Source organism: Canis lupus, chromosome 12 (assembly GCF_011100685.1).
Source record: "Canis lupus familiaris isolate Mischka breed German Shepherd chromosome 12, alternate assembly UU_Cfam_GSD_1.0, whole genome shotgun sequence".
Lineage (NCBI taxonomy): Eukaryota > Metazoa > Chordata > Mammalia > Carnivora > Canidae > Canis > Canis lupus.
This window is the reverse complement of record NC_049233.1, coordinates 44217020-44239138: the sequence shown is the minus strand read 5'-3', so window position 1 is coordinate 44239138 and position 22119 is coordinate 44217020. Positions and strand designations below refer to the sequence as shown.

General features: G+C 36.5%; 1 protein-coding gene across 1 annotated transcript in view; it reads left to right on the top strand.

Moving 5' to 3' along the window:
• SNAP91 (synaptosome associated protein 91) overlaps window positions 1–22119 on the top strand; it is a 138326-nt gene that overhangs the window by 37698 nt on the left and 78509 nt on the right. The window contains 5 exon segments of the mRNA NM_001194957.1: window positions 10497–10639; window positions 11267–11342; window positions 12333–12435; window positions 14080–14173; window positions 15693–15804. Coding sequence (NP_001181886.1) covers window positions 10497–10639; window positions 11267–11342; window positions 12333–12435; window positions 14080–14173; window positions 15693–15804 — 528 coding nt within the window.

The window sequence follows — 22119 nt, the reverse complement described above, 5'->3', positions numbered from 1 at the left end:
CTGTCAAGAGAGGGGGTCCAGACTGTAGCACAAGATGGAGGACCCCACCTAAATTGGGGCCTCCTCTGAATTGCAGAGATGGAGCTGAGTCTTTAGGAAGATTCATACAATTGAAATGACTTTACCCAGACTGATCAGAAAGAAAAAGACTTAAATTACCAATAACAGGCAATTATGAGATGACATCGCTACTGATTCTACAGACCTTAAAAGGGCAATATGGGGAATGCTACTAACAACTTGAAGCCAGTATAACAACTTATATGAAAAAGACAAATGTGTTGAAAAGCACAAGCTACCCAGACTCAGTGGTTAGAAACATTCTTTCAAAGATAACTCCAGGCCCAAAAGACTACCAAATATTTTAAAAAAGAAATAATCCCAATTCTATACAAACTCTTCTAGAAGATTGAAGATGAGAGAATTCTTACTTTAAGACCCCATTATTCTCATTGCAGAACCAGACAAAGGTATTACAAAAGAAACTATAGGCCAATATCCCCCATGAACATAGATATAAAAATTCTTTTTAAAACAAATTTTTATTTAATCTCTACACCCAGTGTGGGGCTCAAACTCACGATCCTGAGATCAAGAGTCACACATTGTGACTGAGCCAGCCAGGCACCCCGATCATAAAAATTCTTAACAAAATTTTAGCAAATTAATCCAATGGCAGAAAGATAAAATATCATGACCACAGGAGTTTATCCCAAGAATGCAAAGCTTGTTTCACATTTGAAAATACTCAATGTATGGCACCTGGGTGGCTCAATCGGTTAAGTGTCCGACTCTTGATCGGGCTCAGGTCATAATCACAAGGTCATGGGATCAGCCCCAAGTCGGACTGTGTGCTCTTTGCAGAGAGCTCTGTGTGCTTTTCCCTTTACTCCTCTGCCTTGCACTTTCTCTCTCTCTCTCAAATAAATAAATAAAATCTTTAGTAAAAGAATAAAATTAATTCACCATTGTAATAGAAAAATAAAAACAATGTGATCATCTCAGTAGATACAGAAAATATATTTGACAAAAATCCAATATCCATTTATAGCAAAAACTCTCAGAAAACTAGGAATAGATGGAAATTTCCTTAATGTGACACAGGATAGCTGTAAAAAACCTACTGCTAACATCACATTCACTAGTGAAAAACTGAATAAACTGAATTTTTTTTCTGATTAAGATCTGGAAAAAAGAAAGACATGTTCTTTCTCACCACTCTTCAAATTGCAATGGAGATTCTAGCCAGTACCAATACCATAAAGAAAAAAAAACAAGAGGAGGAGGAAAAGTTATCAAGGTTGCAAAGAAGTAAAAACTAACTTTATCAGAGATAATGTCATCTCTGTAGAATATATGATATAATCTGCAAAAAAGAACTGATGAGTTAAGCAAAGTTGTGGGATACAGTCAATATACAAAAGTAAGTTGTATTAATATTCACAATGAACAATTAGAAATTGAAATGAAAAAAGAAACAATACCATTTACCATATCATCAAAATGTGTGCAGTATTTACCTGACAAAATATATGTAAGATCTGTATACTGAATACTGCATGAGATTGCTGGGACAAATTAAAGCAGATCTAAATATACGGAGAGACAGACCATGTACATAGTGGGAAGACTCAGTATTGCTAAAGTGCCGAATCACCTCAGATCTATGTAATCAACACCATCCCCATCAAAATCCCAGCAGACATTTTTTTGTTAAAAGTGATAAGTTCATTATAAAACTTAATGGAAATACAAAGGACTTAAAAAAACAAAAACTACTTTGATAAAGAACAAAGTTAGAGGGCTAACACTACCTGATTTAAAGAATTATTAAAATTTACATTAACAAAGATAGTGTGGTGTTGGTATAAAAGCAGACAGATAGATCAAAAGAACAGAGTAAGTCCTGAAGTAGACCCCAAGATATGTGGTTAATTGATTTTTTTTTTAAGATTTTATTTATTTATTCATGACAGACACAGGGAGAGAGAGAGAGAGGCAGAGACACAGGCAGAGGGAGAAGCAGGCTCCATGCAGGGAGCCCGACATGGGACTTGATCCCGGGTCTCCAGGATCACGCCCTGGGCTCAAGGCGGCGCTAAACCACTGAGCCACCAGGGCTGCCCGGTTAATTGATTTTTGAGAAAGGTATAAAGTGGGAAAGAAGAGTAGGAGAGAATAATTTTTTCAACAAATGGTGCTGGAACAGTTTGATACGTGCAAAAAGAAAAACCCTATATCCATACTTCATACCATTTATTAAAATTAACAATGTATTATAGATTTAAACATACATAAACATACAACCCTAAAACTATAAAACCTCTAGAAGAAACACAGGAGAAAATATTTGTGACTTTGACTCAAGCAAAGATTTCTTAGATATGACACAAAAGCATTGAACCCTTAAAGAAAAACTTAGTAGATAAGACTTCATCATAACTGAGGATATCTCTTCTTTGAAAGACACTGTTAAGAGCATGAAATGGGAAGCCATAGACTTAGAGAAAATATTTGCAAATTATATATCTGATAGTGGACTTGATCCAAAATAGCTCAATAATTAGGAAACAGTCCAATAAAAATGGGCAAAGAATTTATGCCTACGACAAATAAAGTAACAAAAAATAGATGAAAAATATGTTCAACATTAGTACCATTACAGAAATGCAAAGAAAAACCATCATTAGATGCCATATCACACCTGTTAGAATGGCAAAAAAATAAACTGGACTGCCCATACACTGCTGGTGGGAGTGTAACATGATACAACCATTTTGGAAGTAGTTTGGCAGTATCTTAAATATTTACTTTGAAGTGATTTAAACAGTCTACTCCTAGGCAGTAACCCAAGGAATTGAAAACATATGTTCATGCAAATCCTCGTACACAAATGTTCATGGCAGCTTACTTGTAATAAGCAAAAACTGGAGTCATTCCAAATATCCATCAATAGGTGAATGAATAATTTGCTCTGTCCATATAACACAATATACCCAAGTAATAAGAAGGAATGAACTATTGGACCTATTGATACCTGCTAGATGAATCTCAAAATAATTATCCCGAGTGAAAGAAGCCAGAACGTCTCTTCTGCCTCCCCACCCCCCAAATGGACTATTCTCCTTATTAGAGAACTTTTATTGTATTAGAAAATACAAACTGATTGTGTATTGCTGACAGCAAATTGTTGGTTGCTAAGGTACAGCAGCAAAGAATGGTGAGGGGTAGGAAAGAAGAGTTATAGAAAGTATCCAGGAAAACTTTGGAGGTGATAGATATGTTCATTATTTTGATTTTGATGATAGTTTTATGGATGCATGTTTGTCAAAACTTAAAATATCCTTTAAACGTCTAGGTTTTTTTTTTTTTTTGTATGTCAGTTGTGCTTCAATAAAGCTATTTTAAAACCTATCTTTTAAAAGATATCAGATCTGTCTCCCCAAGTTCAGCTAACACTTTGAATTCTAAAGAACTCTAAGGACAGGTATTCAGCATTTAGATTCTTACAGTTTTAAGAACTTTTTTTCTGTGTTTCTCTCTATTCTTTGTTTTAATTTTTGAAATTCTTTAATAGAAACCCTTTATTTGGTGAGCAAGTAAAGCAGTAGATACTTCTATAAACTACTAGTGAGAATATAAATGTTGCAATGACTATGTAAAAACATCTTGTAAGGTTAAATATGTGGATACTCTACAACCTAGCAGTTCTCTTTTTAGATACATACTAAGAATAGCAACTCTCAAACTGGTCTCAGGATACCTTTGTACTTTTAAATTATTGAGGAATTCAAAGAACTTTCATTTATGTAAGTTACATCTTTAGATATTTAATGTATTAGAAATTGAAACTGAGGAAATTTTAAAATATTTTTTATTTTAAAATAGCAATAGTAAATCTATTGACATATTAATACAAATAATACTTTTAAGGAAAATATTTGTTTTCCAAAGCAAAAAAAATATGAAAGGAGTGGTATTATATCCTAATACTTCTCTTTCATGTCTTGCTCAATAGAAGACAGATGCTCATATCTGTTTCTTTCTTTTTTTTTTTTTTTTTAATGTATGATAGTCACAAAGAGAGACAGAGAGAGGCAGAGACACAGGCAGAGGGAGAAGCAGGCTCCATGCACCAGAAGCCCGATGTGGGATTCAATCCCAGGTCTCCAGGATCGCGCCCTGGGCCAAAGGCAGGCGCTAAACCGCTGCGCCACCCAGGGATCCCACTCATATTTGTTTCTGTATTCAATCTATTGGGATATTTGTGTTAGTTGAAGTATATAGGGAAAATCCATCCTCACACAGATACACAGTAGGAAAGGGGAGAACTATTTTAATAGCTTTTTCAGAAAATTGTGGATATCCTTTTTAAATACTTTTTAATACACTTTTTAATATTTTTTATACACCATAACTCTTTAAGTGATAGTTTCTTAAATTTAAATCACAGTATTGATTCTGAAACTACATCAGTGGATTTTTTTATGTACTCTGTTACATTAAGATCCATTAGTATTAGTTTGTCTTTACTTTGAATTAATCAAATGTATTGTTTTATAACTTTACATACTAGTCATTTAAAAAATACCAGTTCACTGAGATATGTCTTCCAAAATGTTGTTGTATTTCATTATATAATATCAACAAGTGATACTCATTAATGTCACCAACAGTCTTATCAGAAAACTGGAAAATTGTGAAGCTTACTGTAGCAGACACAAGTTTGCTAAAATTCCAATTTTTACTTGAAAGATTGAATTTTATCATTGGCAATCAGTACTGTCATTTGTTTTCTTTGATGTGACAGGCTCACTTTATTGTTGAGAGCTGAATACCAGGTCAGAACTACCATGGATTGAAGTCTATCAGTCATTCTTTCAAGTAAAAATAGTGGTCTATGTGAGTAGTTAGTTCAGCTTACAATTCGAACACACAATTGCTTTTTCTCGAGACAGCCATTAATCTATGTTATACATCAGAGGTGTTTCATGCACACTTCCCATTTAGTGACAGAACAAAATCAGCAAACTTTTTCTCTAAAGGGACAGAGAGTAAATGTTAGACTTCGTGGACCACTGAATTTAGTTTGAGTTGAGTGTTGTAACTGTTCATTTATGTCACTGTGGCATGAAAGCAGCCTTAGACAATATGCAAACAAATGGGCATGGCTGTGTTCCAATAAAACTTTATTTACAAAACAAGAAGCAAGCCAGATTGCCCAGCAAGTTGTAGTTTGCCAACCCTTGACACAGAATATTAAAAAGATGACTACTTTAAGGTCAAGATTGATTGATTGATTGATTGATTTTTAAAGATTTTATTTAGGGGATCCCTGGGTGGTTCAGTGGTTTAGTGCCTGCCTTCGGTCCAGGGCATGATCCTAGAATCCCGGGATCGAGTCCCATATTGGGCATGGAGCCTGCTTCTCCCTCTGCCTGGGTCTCTGCCTCTCTCTCTCTGTGTCTCTCATGAATAAATAAATTAAATCTTTATTCGTTAAATCTTTATTCATGAGAGACAACACAGAGAGAGAGAGGCAGAGACACAGGCAGAGGGAGAAGCAGGCTCCATGCCAGAAGCCTGATGTGGGACTCGATCCCGGGACTCCAGGATCACTCCCAGGACCATGTATTTATTCATGAGAGACACAGAGAGAGAGAGAGACAGAGACACAGGCAGAGGGAGAAGCAGACTCCATGCAGGGAGCCCGATGTGGGACTCGATCCCGAGTCTCCAGGATCAGGCCCTGGACCGAAGGCAGGTGCTAAACTGCTAGCCACTCAGGGATCCCAAGGTCAAGATTTAATACAATTTATATCTTCTGCTTCACCAAGAGTATACCTGTCAGTAGCATTGTATCTGGTCATTCTTCCGTCTCCACTCCAGCACCCGTCTTTACCTCTCCTTGTTGTATGACCCTCTTCTTTGAGGCTAACTCTGACATCTGAGCCTTGAATTCTAGAGCTCTTTCTGCCTCTAGACTTTCCCATAAGTGATCTCTACTCTCCTTTTACCCTCACTTCTTTTTGGCTTTTCCTGCTCAGTCCTGAACGTGCTTAAATGTCTCCCTTCGTTAAACCATATAAACAAAAACAAAAACCCTTTCTTTGAAACTCTCCCCTTTATATCTAGTCTATACTTGAGCTTTATTTCCTTCCCACGGGAGCAGTCCCATAGTTGTACATATTCTGTTCCTGGGGTTCAGCTTGTGAGGACCCTGTAGTATTTGACATTGGTGATTCCCTAATTGCGTCTTGAATTTTTCAAAGCTTGTTTCTTAATTGACTTTCACTATTTCACTTTCCTGGGCTTCTGTTTACCATCTGACTGTTATTTCACTCGTCTTCTATTCATCTCTTAAATGTTGGTCTTTCTTAGCTTTGATCCTTACATGTTTACTTATTTATTTCTATTGTTTCTTTGTAGGATCTTTGGGTTACCTCTTCTACTAACATGATTTCAGCTCCCATTTCATTTCTGATGACTCCCAAGTTTGTATCTAGGCTAAATGTTTGTCCTGAACTTTAGAACATGCTTCTAGTCCCCTATCAGACATCTCAACGTAGATCTGCAGCAGCTATTTCAAATATTTGTGTTCAAAATAGCTTGTCTCCTTTGAAACCAACTTCCCTCCCTTTTCAGTAAAAACAAAAAGCATTTACTGAACCCCAAACCAGAAATCTGAAATTGTTCGTGATTCATTTTCCCTTCCCCTCTAATACCATTTGCACACCCGGAAATCCCATCAGTTGAGCCTCCTGAACTGAATATCTTTCTGCTCCATTCATTATGTCCCTCTATTTCCACTCCTGTTCATTAGCCAGGTTCACCTCATCTAACTCTCACTGAGCTAACTTATTCTTTTTCCTGTCTTCTAGTATATCTTTCCAGGCAAAGGTAATTATTCGTTATTCTATGCCTCTGCTTACCTTGCAGATGGAATTTAGTAGTCGCTGAATGATGTGGTTGACTAGAAAAGTGAAAGTCTTCTACTTCTCTGCTAAAATACTTCCAAGGGTTCCTGTTGGTCCATAGGGTGCAGTCCAAACTCTTCAAGTCATGTGTGAAATCCCTCAGTGGTCATCCCTTAGCTTTTTAGTTATGTTCCTCCCACCCCCTGCCCACACATTCCTAGGCCCCAGACCACCACAGTTCTCCAAGAACACACCATGTCTTAGGGCTCTCCTTTTTGCACACTTGGTAAAAATGTCCTTCTCACTCCTCTCCTATAGCATAGCTGTGACATTAGGTTCCTCTCCCATGGAGCCTTTCCTACTACTCTGCTCTGTTTTCATAATGTAGTATGTGTATAACAGTATTTACAAACATTTACTTTAGGTGCCTACTATGCTCAGACACTTTGCAATCCTTATAATAGTCCTAAAAGGTAGTGATTATTACTTCCCGTTTTAAAGATAAGGGCCTAAGTCAAAGAGACATTTAATTTGCCAAGTTGTACATCTAGACAGGGGCTAAGCTAGTCCCTGGACCTGAGCTCTCTTTACTCTCTCTTGTTGCCTCTCTTTACTCATTTCTTATAGGGCTTTCTCTATTATCTGAACGGTATTTGTCTTCTCTGACCAGCAGTATGTTTCTGTATCCCGAGAGCCCAGTTCAATAAATGAATAGAAGAGTTTGTGATAGAAACAGAATTTCAAGTGTAAAGTAGTCCCATAATGTAGCCTTAGAAAACAATGTTACTGCTTAGTGATTTTTCCTTTTCAAAGAACTTTTTGCTATATTTTGGTTAAAGTATGGGAGGTTTCGAACATTTTCTCAACAGTTTATTGTGCACAGTGCTTTGCAAAGCTCTACACAGAAAACAGACATTGATGTGATTCTTTCCATTCTCAAGGAGCTTTGGTATGGTAGGAAGTTTTGATGGATACACATCTAACCTGAATACGCACCAGGAACAAAATGCCTCAGGTTTCAAAGCAGCAGGAGGCCACATGGGGCTGCATTTTAAAAAGGACCAGGAAAGATTTCCGGAAGGATGAGTAGAATTCTAATAAAGGAAAAATATTGAGGGAAGGATGTTAAAATGAATAGAGATGATGACTGGAATTTAAAATAAAGTAAAAAGTAAACCTAATCTGGTCCATTTATAATTCAGAACAGTTATTGATACCCTTTAGTCTAGAATTCATTTCAGAGATGCAGTATCAACTTTTTTAAACCTTATTTTTTTGTAAAATAGAGAAAAGTATAAAGCAAATATATAGTTTAATGATTACTGAGTGTACATTTTGAGTAAGGAAAAAGATAAGTCTGTCTCTCTGCATTTGTTGCATGGGATTCTCTTGTAACTGAGTATCATATGCTGTTCTCTGCAAGGTAGCTGTGGCCTGTAAGAGAAGTCTTGTCGTATTGTTCCAAGGAGGTCATACTGTGCTGTAGGAAGTACCAGTTGACCCTTGAGCAACCCCTCAGGGGTTAAGGTCATTGATCACCAGCACAGTCAAAAGTCTGAGCATAACTTTTGACTTCTCCAAAATCCTACTGTTGACCAAAAAGCTTTACTGGTAACATAATCAATTAATACATATTTTTTATGTTACATGTGTTATATACTATATTCCTTACAATAAAGTGAGAAAAAAGTTATTAAGAAAATCATAAGGCTATTGTGGACATTGCTGCTATAAACATCGGGGTGCAGGTGTCCCGGCGTTTCATTGCATCTGTATCTTTGGGGTAAATCCCCAACAGTGCAATTGCTGGGTCGTAGGGCAGGTCTATTTTTAACTCTTTGAGGAACCTCCACACAGTTTTCCAGAGTGGCTGCACCAGTTCACATTCCCACCAACAGTGCAGGAGGGTTCCCCTTTCTTGTTAATTTCTCCCATTCTCACTGGTGTGAGGTGGTATCTCATTGTGGTTTTGATTTATATTTCCCTGATGGCAAGTGATGCAGAGCATTTTCTTGTGTGCATGTTGGCCATGTCTATGTCTTCCTCTGTAAGATTTCTGTTCATGTCTTTTGCCCATTTCATGATTGGATTGTTTGTTTCTTTGGTGTTGAGTTTAAGAAGTTCTTTATAGATCTTGGAAACTAGCCCTTTATCTGATACGTCATTTGCAAATATCTTCTCCCATTCTGCGGGTTGTCTTTTAGTTTTGTTGACTGTATCCTTTGCTGTGCAAAAGCTTCTTATCTTGATGAAGTCCCAATAGTTCATTTTTGCTTTTGTTTCTCTTGCCTTCATGGATGTATCTTGCAAGAAGTTGCTGTGGCCAAGTTCAAAAAGGGTGTTGCCTGTGTTCTCCTCTAGGATTTTGATGGGATCTTGTCTCACATTTAGATCTTTCATCCATTTTGAGTTTATCTTTGTGTATGGTGAAAGAGAGTGGTCTAGTTTCATTCTTCTGCAGGTGGATGTCCAATTTTCCCAGCACCATTTGAAGATGCTGTCTTCAAAGAGACTGTCTTTCTTCCAGTGGATAGTCTTTCATTCTTTGTCAAATATTAGTTCACCATAAAGTTGACAGAATAGAGAATCCAGAAGTGGACCCTCAACTTTATGGTCAACTAATATTCGATAAAGGAGGAAAGACTATCCGTTAGAAGAAAGACAGTCTCTTCAATAAATGGTGCTGGGAAAATTGGACATCCACCTGCAGAAGAATGAAACTAGACCACTCTCTTGCACCATACACAAAGATAAACTCAAAATGGATGAAAGATCTAAATGTGAGACAAGATCCCATCAAAATCCTAGAGGAGAACACAGGCAACACCCTTTTTGAACTTGGCCTCAGATAACTTTTTGACAGCACTCACCAGTTATTCTGAATGCTGGCAGCCCACCCTGGCCACTATATAAACAAAACTTTTCCTCTGAGGTATAGCTGGAATTGTACATATTTGATACGTAAATGTGGACAGTGAATACATTATAAAGGTTTACTTTTATAGACTGATGTCACATAATAGTAATTTAATGCATTCATGGTATTCTTCGGAAGCTTAGGTAAGTGTAATAGAATTTTTTAAATTATTTGCTCTCATTCTGCCACTTGGGTGGCAAGTATATTTATTAGCACCCATCAAAATCCAAGTGAAGTATGTGTTTAGCTGTTTAATGTTTACAAAAATACACTTATGTTACTGCCTTCAAATGGTGTATAGAATAAGTGTCCACATGTTTGAGGAATTGTATGAGAAAAGAGAATTAACATGAGGCTTAGCTTTCCTGGAATTTGCAATTTTAAAGAATGACATTAGTACGAGAAAACATAAAATTCAGAAGACACAGAAGAGAATTCAATGGAAAAAAAATAAACTCAAGAAAAAATAAATGCATTGGGTAAATCATGTATATGTGTGCATGTGTAAAAATATTACCACTTATTTTTTTTTAATTTGGTAGCTATTGTGAAAGCAATTTGGGGACTCCTATTTTAGTAAACAGGTTTAAATGTTTAAAATTTGAAATGAAGTTTCATATGTAATGATTAATATCATTGTTGAATTTCTTGTACTTTCATAGATTTGATCCAGGCTACCAATGAGACCAATGTTAATATTCCTCAGATGGCTGACACACTCTTTGAGCGGGCAACAAACAGTAGCTGGGTGGTTGTATTTAAAGCTTTAGTCACAACACATCATCTCATGGTGCATGGAAATGAGGTAAATGGAGTAAACTTTTCCTTTTTTTGGTGAGGGAGGGAGGCATTTATGGAGGGCTCTTTTACTTTTCATTAAGTAGGAGAAGAGGAGATATATGGCTCAATATCGTCCAGAGTACAATTTTAATATTCTATTTTGCTATTTTTTTAAATGTTAAGTTAGACATTCTCTGGGAGACATTGAAATATTAAATATTACTAGTATCTAAAAGGCATATCTCATGTAAATGTATTAGTGGGCAAAAATGTTAGGAGAAAGGGACAATAAAATTATTCATCCCATTAGAAACAGTCTTTTGCACCTTTAAGTGAAAATTGCTTTCACAAAAATGCTTAATCTTGGAAAATATTAATGAAATAAAAATTACCCGTATTACATGGGGTACTTACTGAATCATATTAAATTGCAATCTTTGTTATATAAAAAATGAAAAATCATAAAACTTAATTCTAATTCAGCTAGTACTTTTTGGTCTTTTTTCCTTAGAGAAAGTCAGTAGACTAGGAAACTGTATAACTGAGTAAAAAAAAAAATCATAAAGAGAATTTGTAATATCGCTTAGTATCAGCAATTGTTTAAAGGGGTGATTTGGAAATACTGGTTTTAATTCTGATTTTTGTTTTTCAGAGATTTATTCAGTACTTGGCTTCTAGAAATACATTGTTCAATCTCAGCAATTTTTTGGATAAAAGTGGATCCCATGGTGAGAATATTTATGTTTTCTAATTTTTTGGATAATGCTTTTGATGCAAGGTTTTGTTTTTTTGTTTCTTTTTTTTTTTTTTTGAAGTGAGGTTAGGTTCTTAATCTATAATTAGTATAGCTGGTAGTTCTGTTGTATTTAAGAAAAAATGTAAAAGTAATTATATAGTTACTTTGTAGAGCATTAAAATATTTAACTGTTAGAGAACTCAGCATATAAATTGTGTTCTAATTTTGCTTTTTGTCTTTTTGAGTATTTACTGTAACAGTCAGTATTCTAGACCCATAGTCATTTGTTTATGAAAGTACAAAACGGGGGATCCCTGGGTGGCGCAGTGGTTTAGCACCTGCCTTTGGCCCAGAGCGCGATCCTGGAGACCCGGGATCGAATCCCACATCGGGCTCCCGGTGCATGGAGCCTGCTTCTCCCTCTGCCTGTGTCTCTGCCTCTCTCTCTCTCTCTCTGTGACTATCATAAATTAATTAATTAATTAATTAATTAATTAATTAATTAATTAATTAAAAAATAAAAAAAAGGTAATGAAATGAAAAATACTTTCCCAATGAAACATTCTTTGTTTCTTTAATATTGGATTTTTTTTAATACAGTCATATATGTTCATTTATCATCCTTATTGGTTGCAAGTACACCAAGCAAGTGGATAGTTCTCAGATAGCTACATGTATTAAGCCTAAAACAGCCTGTTATTTGAAATGGTGAACAAAAATGCAAGGAAAAATCAGAAAAGAGATTCTGTACAAGGATTGTAGCATAACGAAATTGAAGTGTCTTGGAATGTCTCATGCCTAAAGTTTTTCTTGCAGTAGGATTTTTTTTTCAGTAGGCTTTTAAATGAGACCTTTCTGGTACATTTATTGACCTCATCCTAGCATTATTTACAGTTGGGGAGTTTAAAAAAAATGGTACTAAGCAAAGCACAATTGAAGGTATTTTATTGATTAGTTTTATTTCTTCTGCCCTTCCTTCCAGGTTATGATATGTCTACCTTCATAAGGCGCTATAGTAGATATTTGAATGAAAAGGCTTTCTCTTACAGACAGATGGCATTTGATTTTGCCAGAGTGAAGAAAGGGTATGTTTTTTTCTTTCTCATATTTATTTGAGCAGAGTAAGTCTTTGAGGCATACTTGACTTATCTTAACTAAGCTTAAATACCAAAAATTTTGGTCATGAAGGCCCAGTTTACAATCACCTGAAAAAAGAGACCCAATAGTATTATTGAAGTTAGGCTGGATATTGTAATATGCATTACTTTATATTTTCATGCAGAAAATCTGATTAGCTGCCTAGAGTTGATGTGGTATAACATTTTATTTGTTAAAATCAATTCATAATTGTTAACATGTATATTCCTTTAAATAATTTTAAAGAGAGAGAATTTAAAGTTCTTTCAAAGTTTAAAGAACAGTGGCTTCAGTTCACAATAGTTATTTCTTTGTGTTTTGATTGAGGTAAAACTAAACTGTGTATGTGGTAGAGATCTGTTCTTGAGAAGTAATAATGCCCTAGCATTACACACACTCTCACACTCACAGAGACACCATAATTGAACTGATTATTAATACTAACCATGGATTAAGAAAACCCCTTTGAAACAGAAACATCGTTATCATTTATTTCCCTCTAAATAGATACTGAATTTAATCAGAAGTGTCCAGCCATAAATCTTATAATGTTCCTGACTTGAAATAATGGCAGGGTATTGCAGAATGTTTAATATTTTACTCTCAAGAATTCACACAAAAAGACAACGCTATTTTTCTAAGACTGACCCAGCCTTAGCTTTGAACTACTTTTTTTATCATGGTGCTGAACAATATAAACTTGCCTGTTCAAAATAAATTAGTTTCTTGTGGGTGAACATTTTATAAAATTAAGATTTTTACTTCATCCCTTTCACATTATAGATGATTCTAGTTTACATGTCTTCCTCTGACCCTGGGTAACCAATGTTGACATGCCCAGCTGCATTGTGGCCTTTCTGCAGTGGGTCCATAGCCTTTGTAGAAACCTCTGCACTCTTTTATGGGTATATAAAGATACTTTGGGATGCTTTCCCCACCCTTGAAATGGGAGAGACCCTGGAAGTTGGCATTTTTTAGCCTGTTGACATGAGCTGGGTATTTTCCTCAACTATTTCAATAATGCCACACTGAACCATCCCTGGATGCGAGGGCTCCATAAGAGGCCTGTAGGTGGGCACTCGCTTCAGTGCCCTGTGGGATGCACCCTCAGGCATGGACCTCCAGTTGTGTCCTCCACAGCTAGTTAAACTCTACCTCCTTTTGTCCAAATTGTGCATATCATCTTGCATTTTTCTTCCCTTGATAGTTATTAGCATATACCACTCTGCACTTTTAAGACATGTGCTCTCTTTCTCAAAAACAAACAAGCTGGCATTCACAAAACTTACGCCTCTATTATAGATATGGAAAAACCCATCCAGTAATTCAACTGATCTCTTTTTATCCATACCACACTGCTTTCTTCCTGAGGTCAGTGCAGAAAGAAAGAAAGCACTGCCCATGTGATTGAGGAACAAGAATCGATGAGAGGAAGTAATGTAGAGGGGAATCAACTACAGCCTTTTAATAGCTCAATCATCCCACGAGATTAACAGGGAAATGGAAGGGGCACAGCTTGGAAGAATGCATGTGGTCTTAAATTTCCATATACAAGGAAGTTGCATCTATTTCTTTTTTTAAAACAATTGTAGGGCGGATGGTGTAATGAGGACAATGGCTCCTGAAAAGCTCCTGAAGAGTATGCCAATACTGCAGGGACAAATTGATGCACTGCTTGAATTTGATGTATGTATCGTACTAGAAAATGTGTCCTACATGATTAGTACTGTCTTCTGTTTGAAGGGCTACAGATAAAGCTGGGAATCTACTCACGAAGCAGATTGAGGTCTCCCTCATTTCGATGACCTACTTGAACACTTCATGTCGGCTTTTAGCATGGTAAAGATGACTGGTTATCCAGGTTGCCTGAGTGGTTTCCCAGGCATTTACTTAGGTCATGGAAAGATATGAATGGGACATTCTTGGAACCTCGTGTTCAGAGCAGGATGATGTTCTCCTTTGGTGTTTGACAGGGTGAAATAGCTGCAAGATGTATCTTTAGCCTAAATAAATAGTTAAATACCTTATCCTGCTATTAGAAGCCATTTTATATAGACTGCTTAAATGACACCATCCACTGAAGAGCATTATTTTTGTTTGGTCATGGTCCTTCCTCCTGGCAATACCAATATGACATGTTTCTTAAAACCATACCCTTATCTTGAGTGTGGTGATAAATACATTAGGCTACCCATGTGGTAAAATTATATTTAGCCCTCCTACACACATACACACAGACACACAGACACACACACACGAGTACCAGTTAAACTGGGAAAACCTGAACAAGACTGGTGGTTTGTACCAATTTCAATATCCTGGTTGTGATATTGTACAGTAGTGTTGTAAGATGTTACCATTGGGAGAAACTGGTTAAATGGTTCTTAGAATCTCTGTATTTTTTACAAGTGCATGTGGATTTACAGTTATTTCAAAATGAAAAGTTCAAATAAACATATCTGATTCATGAAAATAAAATATTCTGACATGTAAGAAGATTCTTAACTCACAATGTTAGCTTTCCTCTGTTTTGGTGGTTGCCTGGAACAAAGATTTCCATCTATTAGTGACTTAAAATTTCTGTTAAGATCATACGGTTTAATCTATAACTGAGTCCTAGTTACAACATCCATCTCTTTTTGAAATTTCAGTAAAAGCAGCAAAGCATCTTGTTTTTTGATGGATTTTATAGTAAGGACTTACTAGATATTTATGCAATTGCTTTTCTTAACTTTTTTTCCTCTTTATTCATTTGTTTTTCTTTGCTTTTCTTGCCCTTAAAAACAGTTCTGTCTTAAGGGAGAAAAGTCCTAGAGGGAAAAAGAACAGCGCTTGTGTGTGTGTATATATATATATATATATATATATATATATATATATATATATATATATATATATATCATGATAAAAGTAACAAAGACTAGATGTTCAGAAGTTAGATTTGATTGACCTATGAATCATTGATCAAATAGAATGTATATATATCTTAAAATTGATAGAAGTAACTTCCTTGACTGAAATTGAAGTAAAAAAAAATTGCAGTCCATCTTTTGACATTGGTAGAGTTACTACTAAAAGAGTTATACAACATTTGTAGACTATAGATTAATTTCTCAGTAATCATTTTAGACATTTTCACATGCTCTGAGAAAAATTATCATTTGATGACATGTAATTAACATATTAAATTTTTATCTTTTTCTAGGTGCATCCAAATGAGCTAACAAATGGTGTCATAAATGCTGCATTTATGCTTCTTTTCAAAGATCTTATCAAACTTTTTGCTTGCTACAATGATGGCGTTATTAACTTACTTGGTAGGTAGAACTTCAAAATGGTATCTTTGTATAAAGACTGGATCAGAATGCAAAAATTTGGATGCCATAGACTTAATAGATAAAGTCAGTTTTTATGTCAGTCAAAGATTAAGTGCAAGAAACAGAAAGCACTCTAGAAATTTCAAGCAGAAGGGATTTCATACAAGGATTTTGGTGCTTAGAAAGTACCGGAATGACTGAAGGTTCTAGGCTTTGCCTTTTATAATAAGTCCCAATAACCCCTGGTCATTGTGCTAATGGCTACCTCTGATGCCACCCCTAGAAACATATAGGAATAAGAAGCCACTGCCACCTCATTAAGTATTATAGAAGAGCCACTCCAGCTCCTAGGTTTCTGGACCCATATACTCTAGCTGTGGTGAACAATGTACCATAGACTGGCCAGTGGTGCAGAATCTCTAACTCTTAAGGTATCTTCTTAGAGTAGGTTTAAAATAGCGTGTTCTGTAGAGCCATTCCATCATTATGTAAGATCAGCTATTTCTGGGCTAAAGGGATTCGTGCTAAGACTGACAAATCCTGTGGGGTACGTCTGTTGTCTCACTTCTTGTGTAGCAGAATAGTATTGTGTGAGATACCATAATGGGGAGTAATTCCCCAGATGGTGGTACTGGCAAAGCAATATGGGCAGAGGTGATAAATCCATATCCAAGATAAACTATCTATTCTAGAATAGAGAGATCACTGCTCTTTTCCTTGGTAAAAGGAATTAATCTTTAACTTGTTACTTGGCGGATGACTCTACACTCCCTGGGTTATGATGCCAGAGTAGAAGCTCAGAGTTGATCTCAGGTATTGACAGACTGAAGACTTAGCAATGATACAGATATATCAGACTATGTTGTTGGACCTATTCATAACCTCCACTTATAATAGGCAATATGTTCATCAGCATACAGAGTCCTTTTATCCCTTGATCATTGAGAATCTTTTTGTGGTAATTACCCTTTAATCTATATTTGCATAAAATGAAAATAGCTTCATGCTCTTTATCCATTCTAAGAGGTCCATCCACTACCTTTTCTCTAGACCTTGTCACCAATCTTCCAATTTTATTTTTTCCAAGTTTTTGGTCATCTAGGCCAGCAGTTAGTAACTGCTCATCTTTTGGTGTAGTTCCATTTGTCTTACCATTTTTTTTAAAGATTTTATTCATTTACTTATTTTAGAGAGCAAATGAGCATGCATGGAGAAAGGGGCAGAGGGAGAGGGAGAGAAAGAATCTCAAGCAGACTATGGACTGGGCCCAGAGTCCAGTGCAGGGCTTGATCCCACAACCCTGAGATCATGACCTGAGCTGAAATCAACAGTTGGATGCTTAACCAACTGAGCCATCCAGGCGCCCCAACTCATCATCTTAACTTTGACATAAAGTGAAAATCAGATAGATACACTGCTTGAAGTTTGGATTATAGTAAGATTTCTTTCTGCTCTCAAGGAGGGGATATAATGACTTAGCAAACCAATTTTAACTAGTGCCAGCATGAAAAACCATCTCTAAACCAACCTTGAATTCTTTTTCTCCTCAGTCCGCTGGTCATGGGGAATTCCCCAAAGGCCATAGGTATGATTGGAGGGAAAAACACAGCCCAGAAGAGTAGGTGCAGTGGGAATATGAGCCATCTGTTTGTACAACCCACATGGGTATTCAGGATTCACTTGAGGCTGACTGCTTCAATACCACTTTCATTTGATGATAGAGTGTTCTTACACTTGTCCAACTTATGGGTATGTATATTAGATAACACTTGAGGTCTTATGATCACTTGATATTCTGTGGTTAGAATCTCAGTCTCTATAAGCAAGCCAAGAACAGTTTTTCCAAAGGAGATTAGTTACTGTCTGAAGAAGACATGGCTCTGCTCCAAAGCTCCACTGTATTTTCCTGTTGGAGTGTGCCAGATGCATTCTACAACATTTGGATCTACTGCAGGCACTTTGAGTACTTTTAAGTCCATAGGAACAAAGGCCCATGTGGTTCCATTTTGGAGCAGTTTCAGAGCCTTCCCCTGATCTGGATCCTACTTAAATCTGACACCATACCTGATACTCTTTATAGAGTAGAACACACACATGTTGTATATGTTACCTCTAAAACTAAAAAAGCTCAGCAAACTTCGGCCTACATTTTAGTTATAGAGGTTATAAGGTGAAGCAATTTGTTCTTCACATGCAGGGGACTTTTGGACCCAAAGAAAATTTGTTAATGTAACAAGTCTCTGAACTTTCATAAATTCTCTCTCCCACTCCATGACATACATGTGACTTATCAAGGTACCTAGCATAACTGAAATTCTTGACCACTGGGTACAATCAACCTGATGTCATTAATGTGACAACCGGTGGAATTGTGATAGCCAGAGAGGTTTATATCTTTGAAATAAGACAGCAAGCATATACTATCATCCCTGCCAGATGAAAGCAAATTACTTCTGGTGGGCTCTGTTTTTGGGGATAGGGATAAAAAGAGTTTTCTAGTTTGATAGCTGCCTATCAAGTGTCAAGAATGATGCTGATTTTATGCTGGTATGCTGGTAACAGGGACATGTCTGGAAATCTACAAGTAAGGGTCATCACCTGATTAGGTTCACAGTAATTTACTGTAAATCTCTACCTACAACCCATTTCACAAACCAGATATGCAAGTTAATCGAGGAAATTGATGTAATTGCTACCCCTAAAAAAAAAAAAAATTGCTACCCCTGTATCTTTCAAGAGTTCAGGAAACTAGTGTGGGGACTCTGCTATTTTCAAAGTATTTCTATTCCAAACATATATTCCAGTAACTGGGGAAACTTCAACTACAGATAGTTGCGTACATCCACTGGATCTAATTTTCTTTTATTGCCAAATCCCTAAAAAGCTTCCCCTCAAGTTGGTAGAATGTAGAGTAACATTTTGGGTTCCCGGGGAGTAACATTAGTTTAGAGTTAGTGTTCCTGGAAAGTCTGGGTATATCCCCTTTCCCTGGGCTTAGTCACCCAGATAAAGGTCTCTGACAGAAGAGGAAAAAAAGTCTTTTGGCTGTGTGCTTCAAGGACATTTCTTAAGAATATTTGGGGAGCTTATTAAAATTCAAATTGCTAAACCTCAACCCTTAGTTCCTAATTCAGTAGATCTGGGGTTGAGCCTGAGAATTTGCATTCCTAATAAGGTCCTGAGTGGTGCTGTTGATACTGGTTTGGGATATTGGTTTGGGAATCACTATATTAGAGCTAATTCCAGATGTTCAGGCTAGCATCTGAATCCATGTTTTTTTTTAGCATGTTCACCCAAATTGACACATTATCAATTATATCACGAAATCTAATGTGATATGCCTTCCTGCCTATTCAGAACCTTTAGAATCTGTACCCAACTCTCTACATTTTTATCAATGATGGTTGTCAGATTTCAGAAGGGAAAATGTAAGATGCCCAGTTAAATTTGTGTTCAGACCAACATGAATATTTTTATATTAATAAATACTGTTCAATATTTGGGACATACTTATGCTAAAAAGTTACCTATTTACAATTAAGATTTAATCAGTATCTTGTATTTTATCTAGCAACCCTACTGCCAACAGAATTTGCAAGGACTTGCACTTCTATTTTTTTGTCCTGGGTCAGACTTTGTACTTGTCTCCCTGGGACATTCAGGGATTGCTGCCTTCTAAATCTCATTCTAGGTACTGAGGCAGTTGGCAAGGGGAAAGGGGTAAGAAATAGATGGATTGAATATAAGAAAAATTTTCATTCTTTCATGAAAGGTGATTTCATTATAGGATCACCAGGCAAGACAGGACCAGCCTCTTCAGACTGAGGAAAAGCTTCTTCAGGCAAGAGTAGCTCACTTTGGTTTGAATCTACTGAAGCACTCTCCTTTCTAGTTTTTCTTCTCCATAAACATCCTAACTTTCACAGAGGAGACAGTGGTGAGGCTGGGAATTTAACTTAACCACATACATTGTAATTCAGCAACTTAACAAGATTAGACTCTCTGACTTTCAGCGATGACAGCCCTATGTCTGCAAGAGATAAGACTATTTGAAGGCAGTTTTGGAGTACCACTGTCTGACTGGTGCCTCGAGCCAATAATTTAAAATCCTGTGTTGTCATTTTCCTTTGGAGTCAGGAGCAGCCATCCACTCTACCTTCTATTTGTCTTATTCCCATCATGGCGGTCTCTCCCAGTAAGCTTCATTTTAGCTATTCATTTCAGAAAACCATAGGTGACAATTTAAGTAATCATTTTGCTCCTGTATAGCACAGACTGTGAGAATCCAATTTTCTGTTAGTTGTGGGTAGGTCATCACTGCCTTCAGATCCAGCCAGTTACTTATCTAGTCCCAGATACCCATCTTTGACTATTATGAGGGTCTGATTTCTACAAGTACTTCAAATACCAAATACTGTGCTTATTCAAGAAACAGAAACCACTCCACATACTCTAAATTAAAAGGGATCTAATATAGGAAGTTGGGTGCTTAAGTAATTATCAGAAGTGGTTCTAGGCTTAGCCTCCTGAATGACTTCTGAAATGATAAATTCTTACACACCAGGAAAGCTACTACTTCTGAGCCCACCACTTTATGGTACACTAAAAATGAGAAACTTCTGCCACCACCTCAGCTGCCTTGCAGCCTCAGGAACCTAGAGAATAGACACCTGAAGCTATAATCCAGGAAGTAGGGAGTCATATCAAATAGGTGTGACTATAACCACTACTCCTCAGAACCTTGGAGGGTGGAGGGTAGACAGTGGAATGCTGCGGAAGGATAATCTTACATTTCTAGGGACTTTCTTGTCACAGAAATAGCTAATAACGTACAGGAAGATGGCTTCTACCTCAGTTTCACCTTCCAGATCTCTCACAGGTCTGTCTAATTTACAGAACTGAATTTGTATCCGACATCCTAGCTTCTCCTAAGTCTAGAAAGAGAGAGCATGGAGGTTGGGTAAGGCAATCAAACACAGTGCTCTTAGAGATTTTGCCCTATTGGGGAAAGATACCTGTTAATATGTAATTCAACACCGTATTACCTTTATTTCAAGTGGGAGGGTTTACCAGTAAAACAAATAACAGATCTTCCCATTCCCTTTTATGGGCATATCTTTCTCTTCCTTACCACTCATAAATGTGAGTTTTTGCTATGATTCATTTCTAGCCAGTTATTTTCCTGCTTTCTTATATATTTTTCTTTGGGAACCCTATGGTTTCCTATGGAGATATCCTTATGATGAGTCCCAGATTTATTCTTTCAGTCTGTAATCTTTCTTCTGAGCATCAGTTTTGCAAGTCTTATTTGTAGACACTTAAATTTAGATATTGTGTTTTTAAAACTCAGCAATCTTCAAAACAGAACTCTTGAATTTGCCCTTCCTAATCTCATTTCTATTGATACATAGTCTTTTAAACCTAAAACCTCAGTTATTTTGGAGTTGCTTATCTTATTCAACTCCATAAACAGTCAGAAATGAAGTTCCGATTTGTTCTCATGCCCTCTCACTAGTGTGTACCCTTGTTGGTTTCCTACTTCTGCTTCAAAAACATTGATTGGACTTACTGCCTTTACAATTCATTGAGCAGTTAAACACGTTAAGCCATGTGTTTCTCCTCTATTGTCTTGAACACCTGCTTAAATGCTGCTCTGTTTTACTTTCTCTTTATGTTGACTTCAGAGATAAGATTGTAGTAAGTGCATTTTCTCTGTATTTTAAAATAATAACCATGCGATATATATTTTTATTTCATCTAATTTGAAAAGAATAGTCTGTTGTCTAACAGTAGGAGCAGAAAAGGAGTTGTATCTTCATATTAAAGACTTGACCTCAAAAGTGGTAGAGGTATGTGTTCTTGCCTTATCACATTCTGGTGTTGAGTAGCCTTCATTCAGCATTGCTGTTAAATTGCTCTTACAAAAATAACACTCTAGAAGGTAGATACGCTTACTATATCCTGTGTGTTTTAAGACAGGTATGTGTTTTGCTTGTTTACTAAATAGTGCTAGGAATTAACTTTATAAATAAATTATGGGTTAGTTTTAATCAAGGACTTCATGAGCAGTTTTCTGCAGCTAATGTTGGAATCCATGTTGGTGCCGCAAATCTTTGCAAACATTTTATCACTTATAATGAAACTCCGACGTGCAAGTAAGAAGATGCTTTCCTTTTGACTAATGGGCATTAGTCATAGTCCATGTGCAAAAGCCTTAGTTTATTTCACAGGAATGAGATTCCTTTTTGTCTGATTCTTTTCCTTAGGACAGTTGTTCTGTGAAAATTAATAGTAATATGACAAGGAAATTTATCA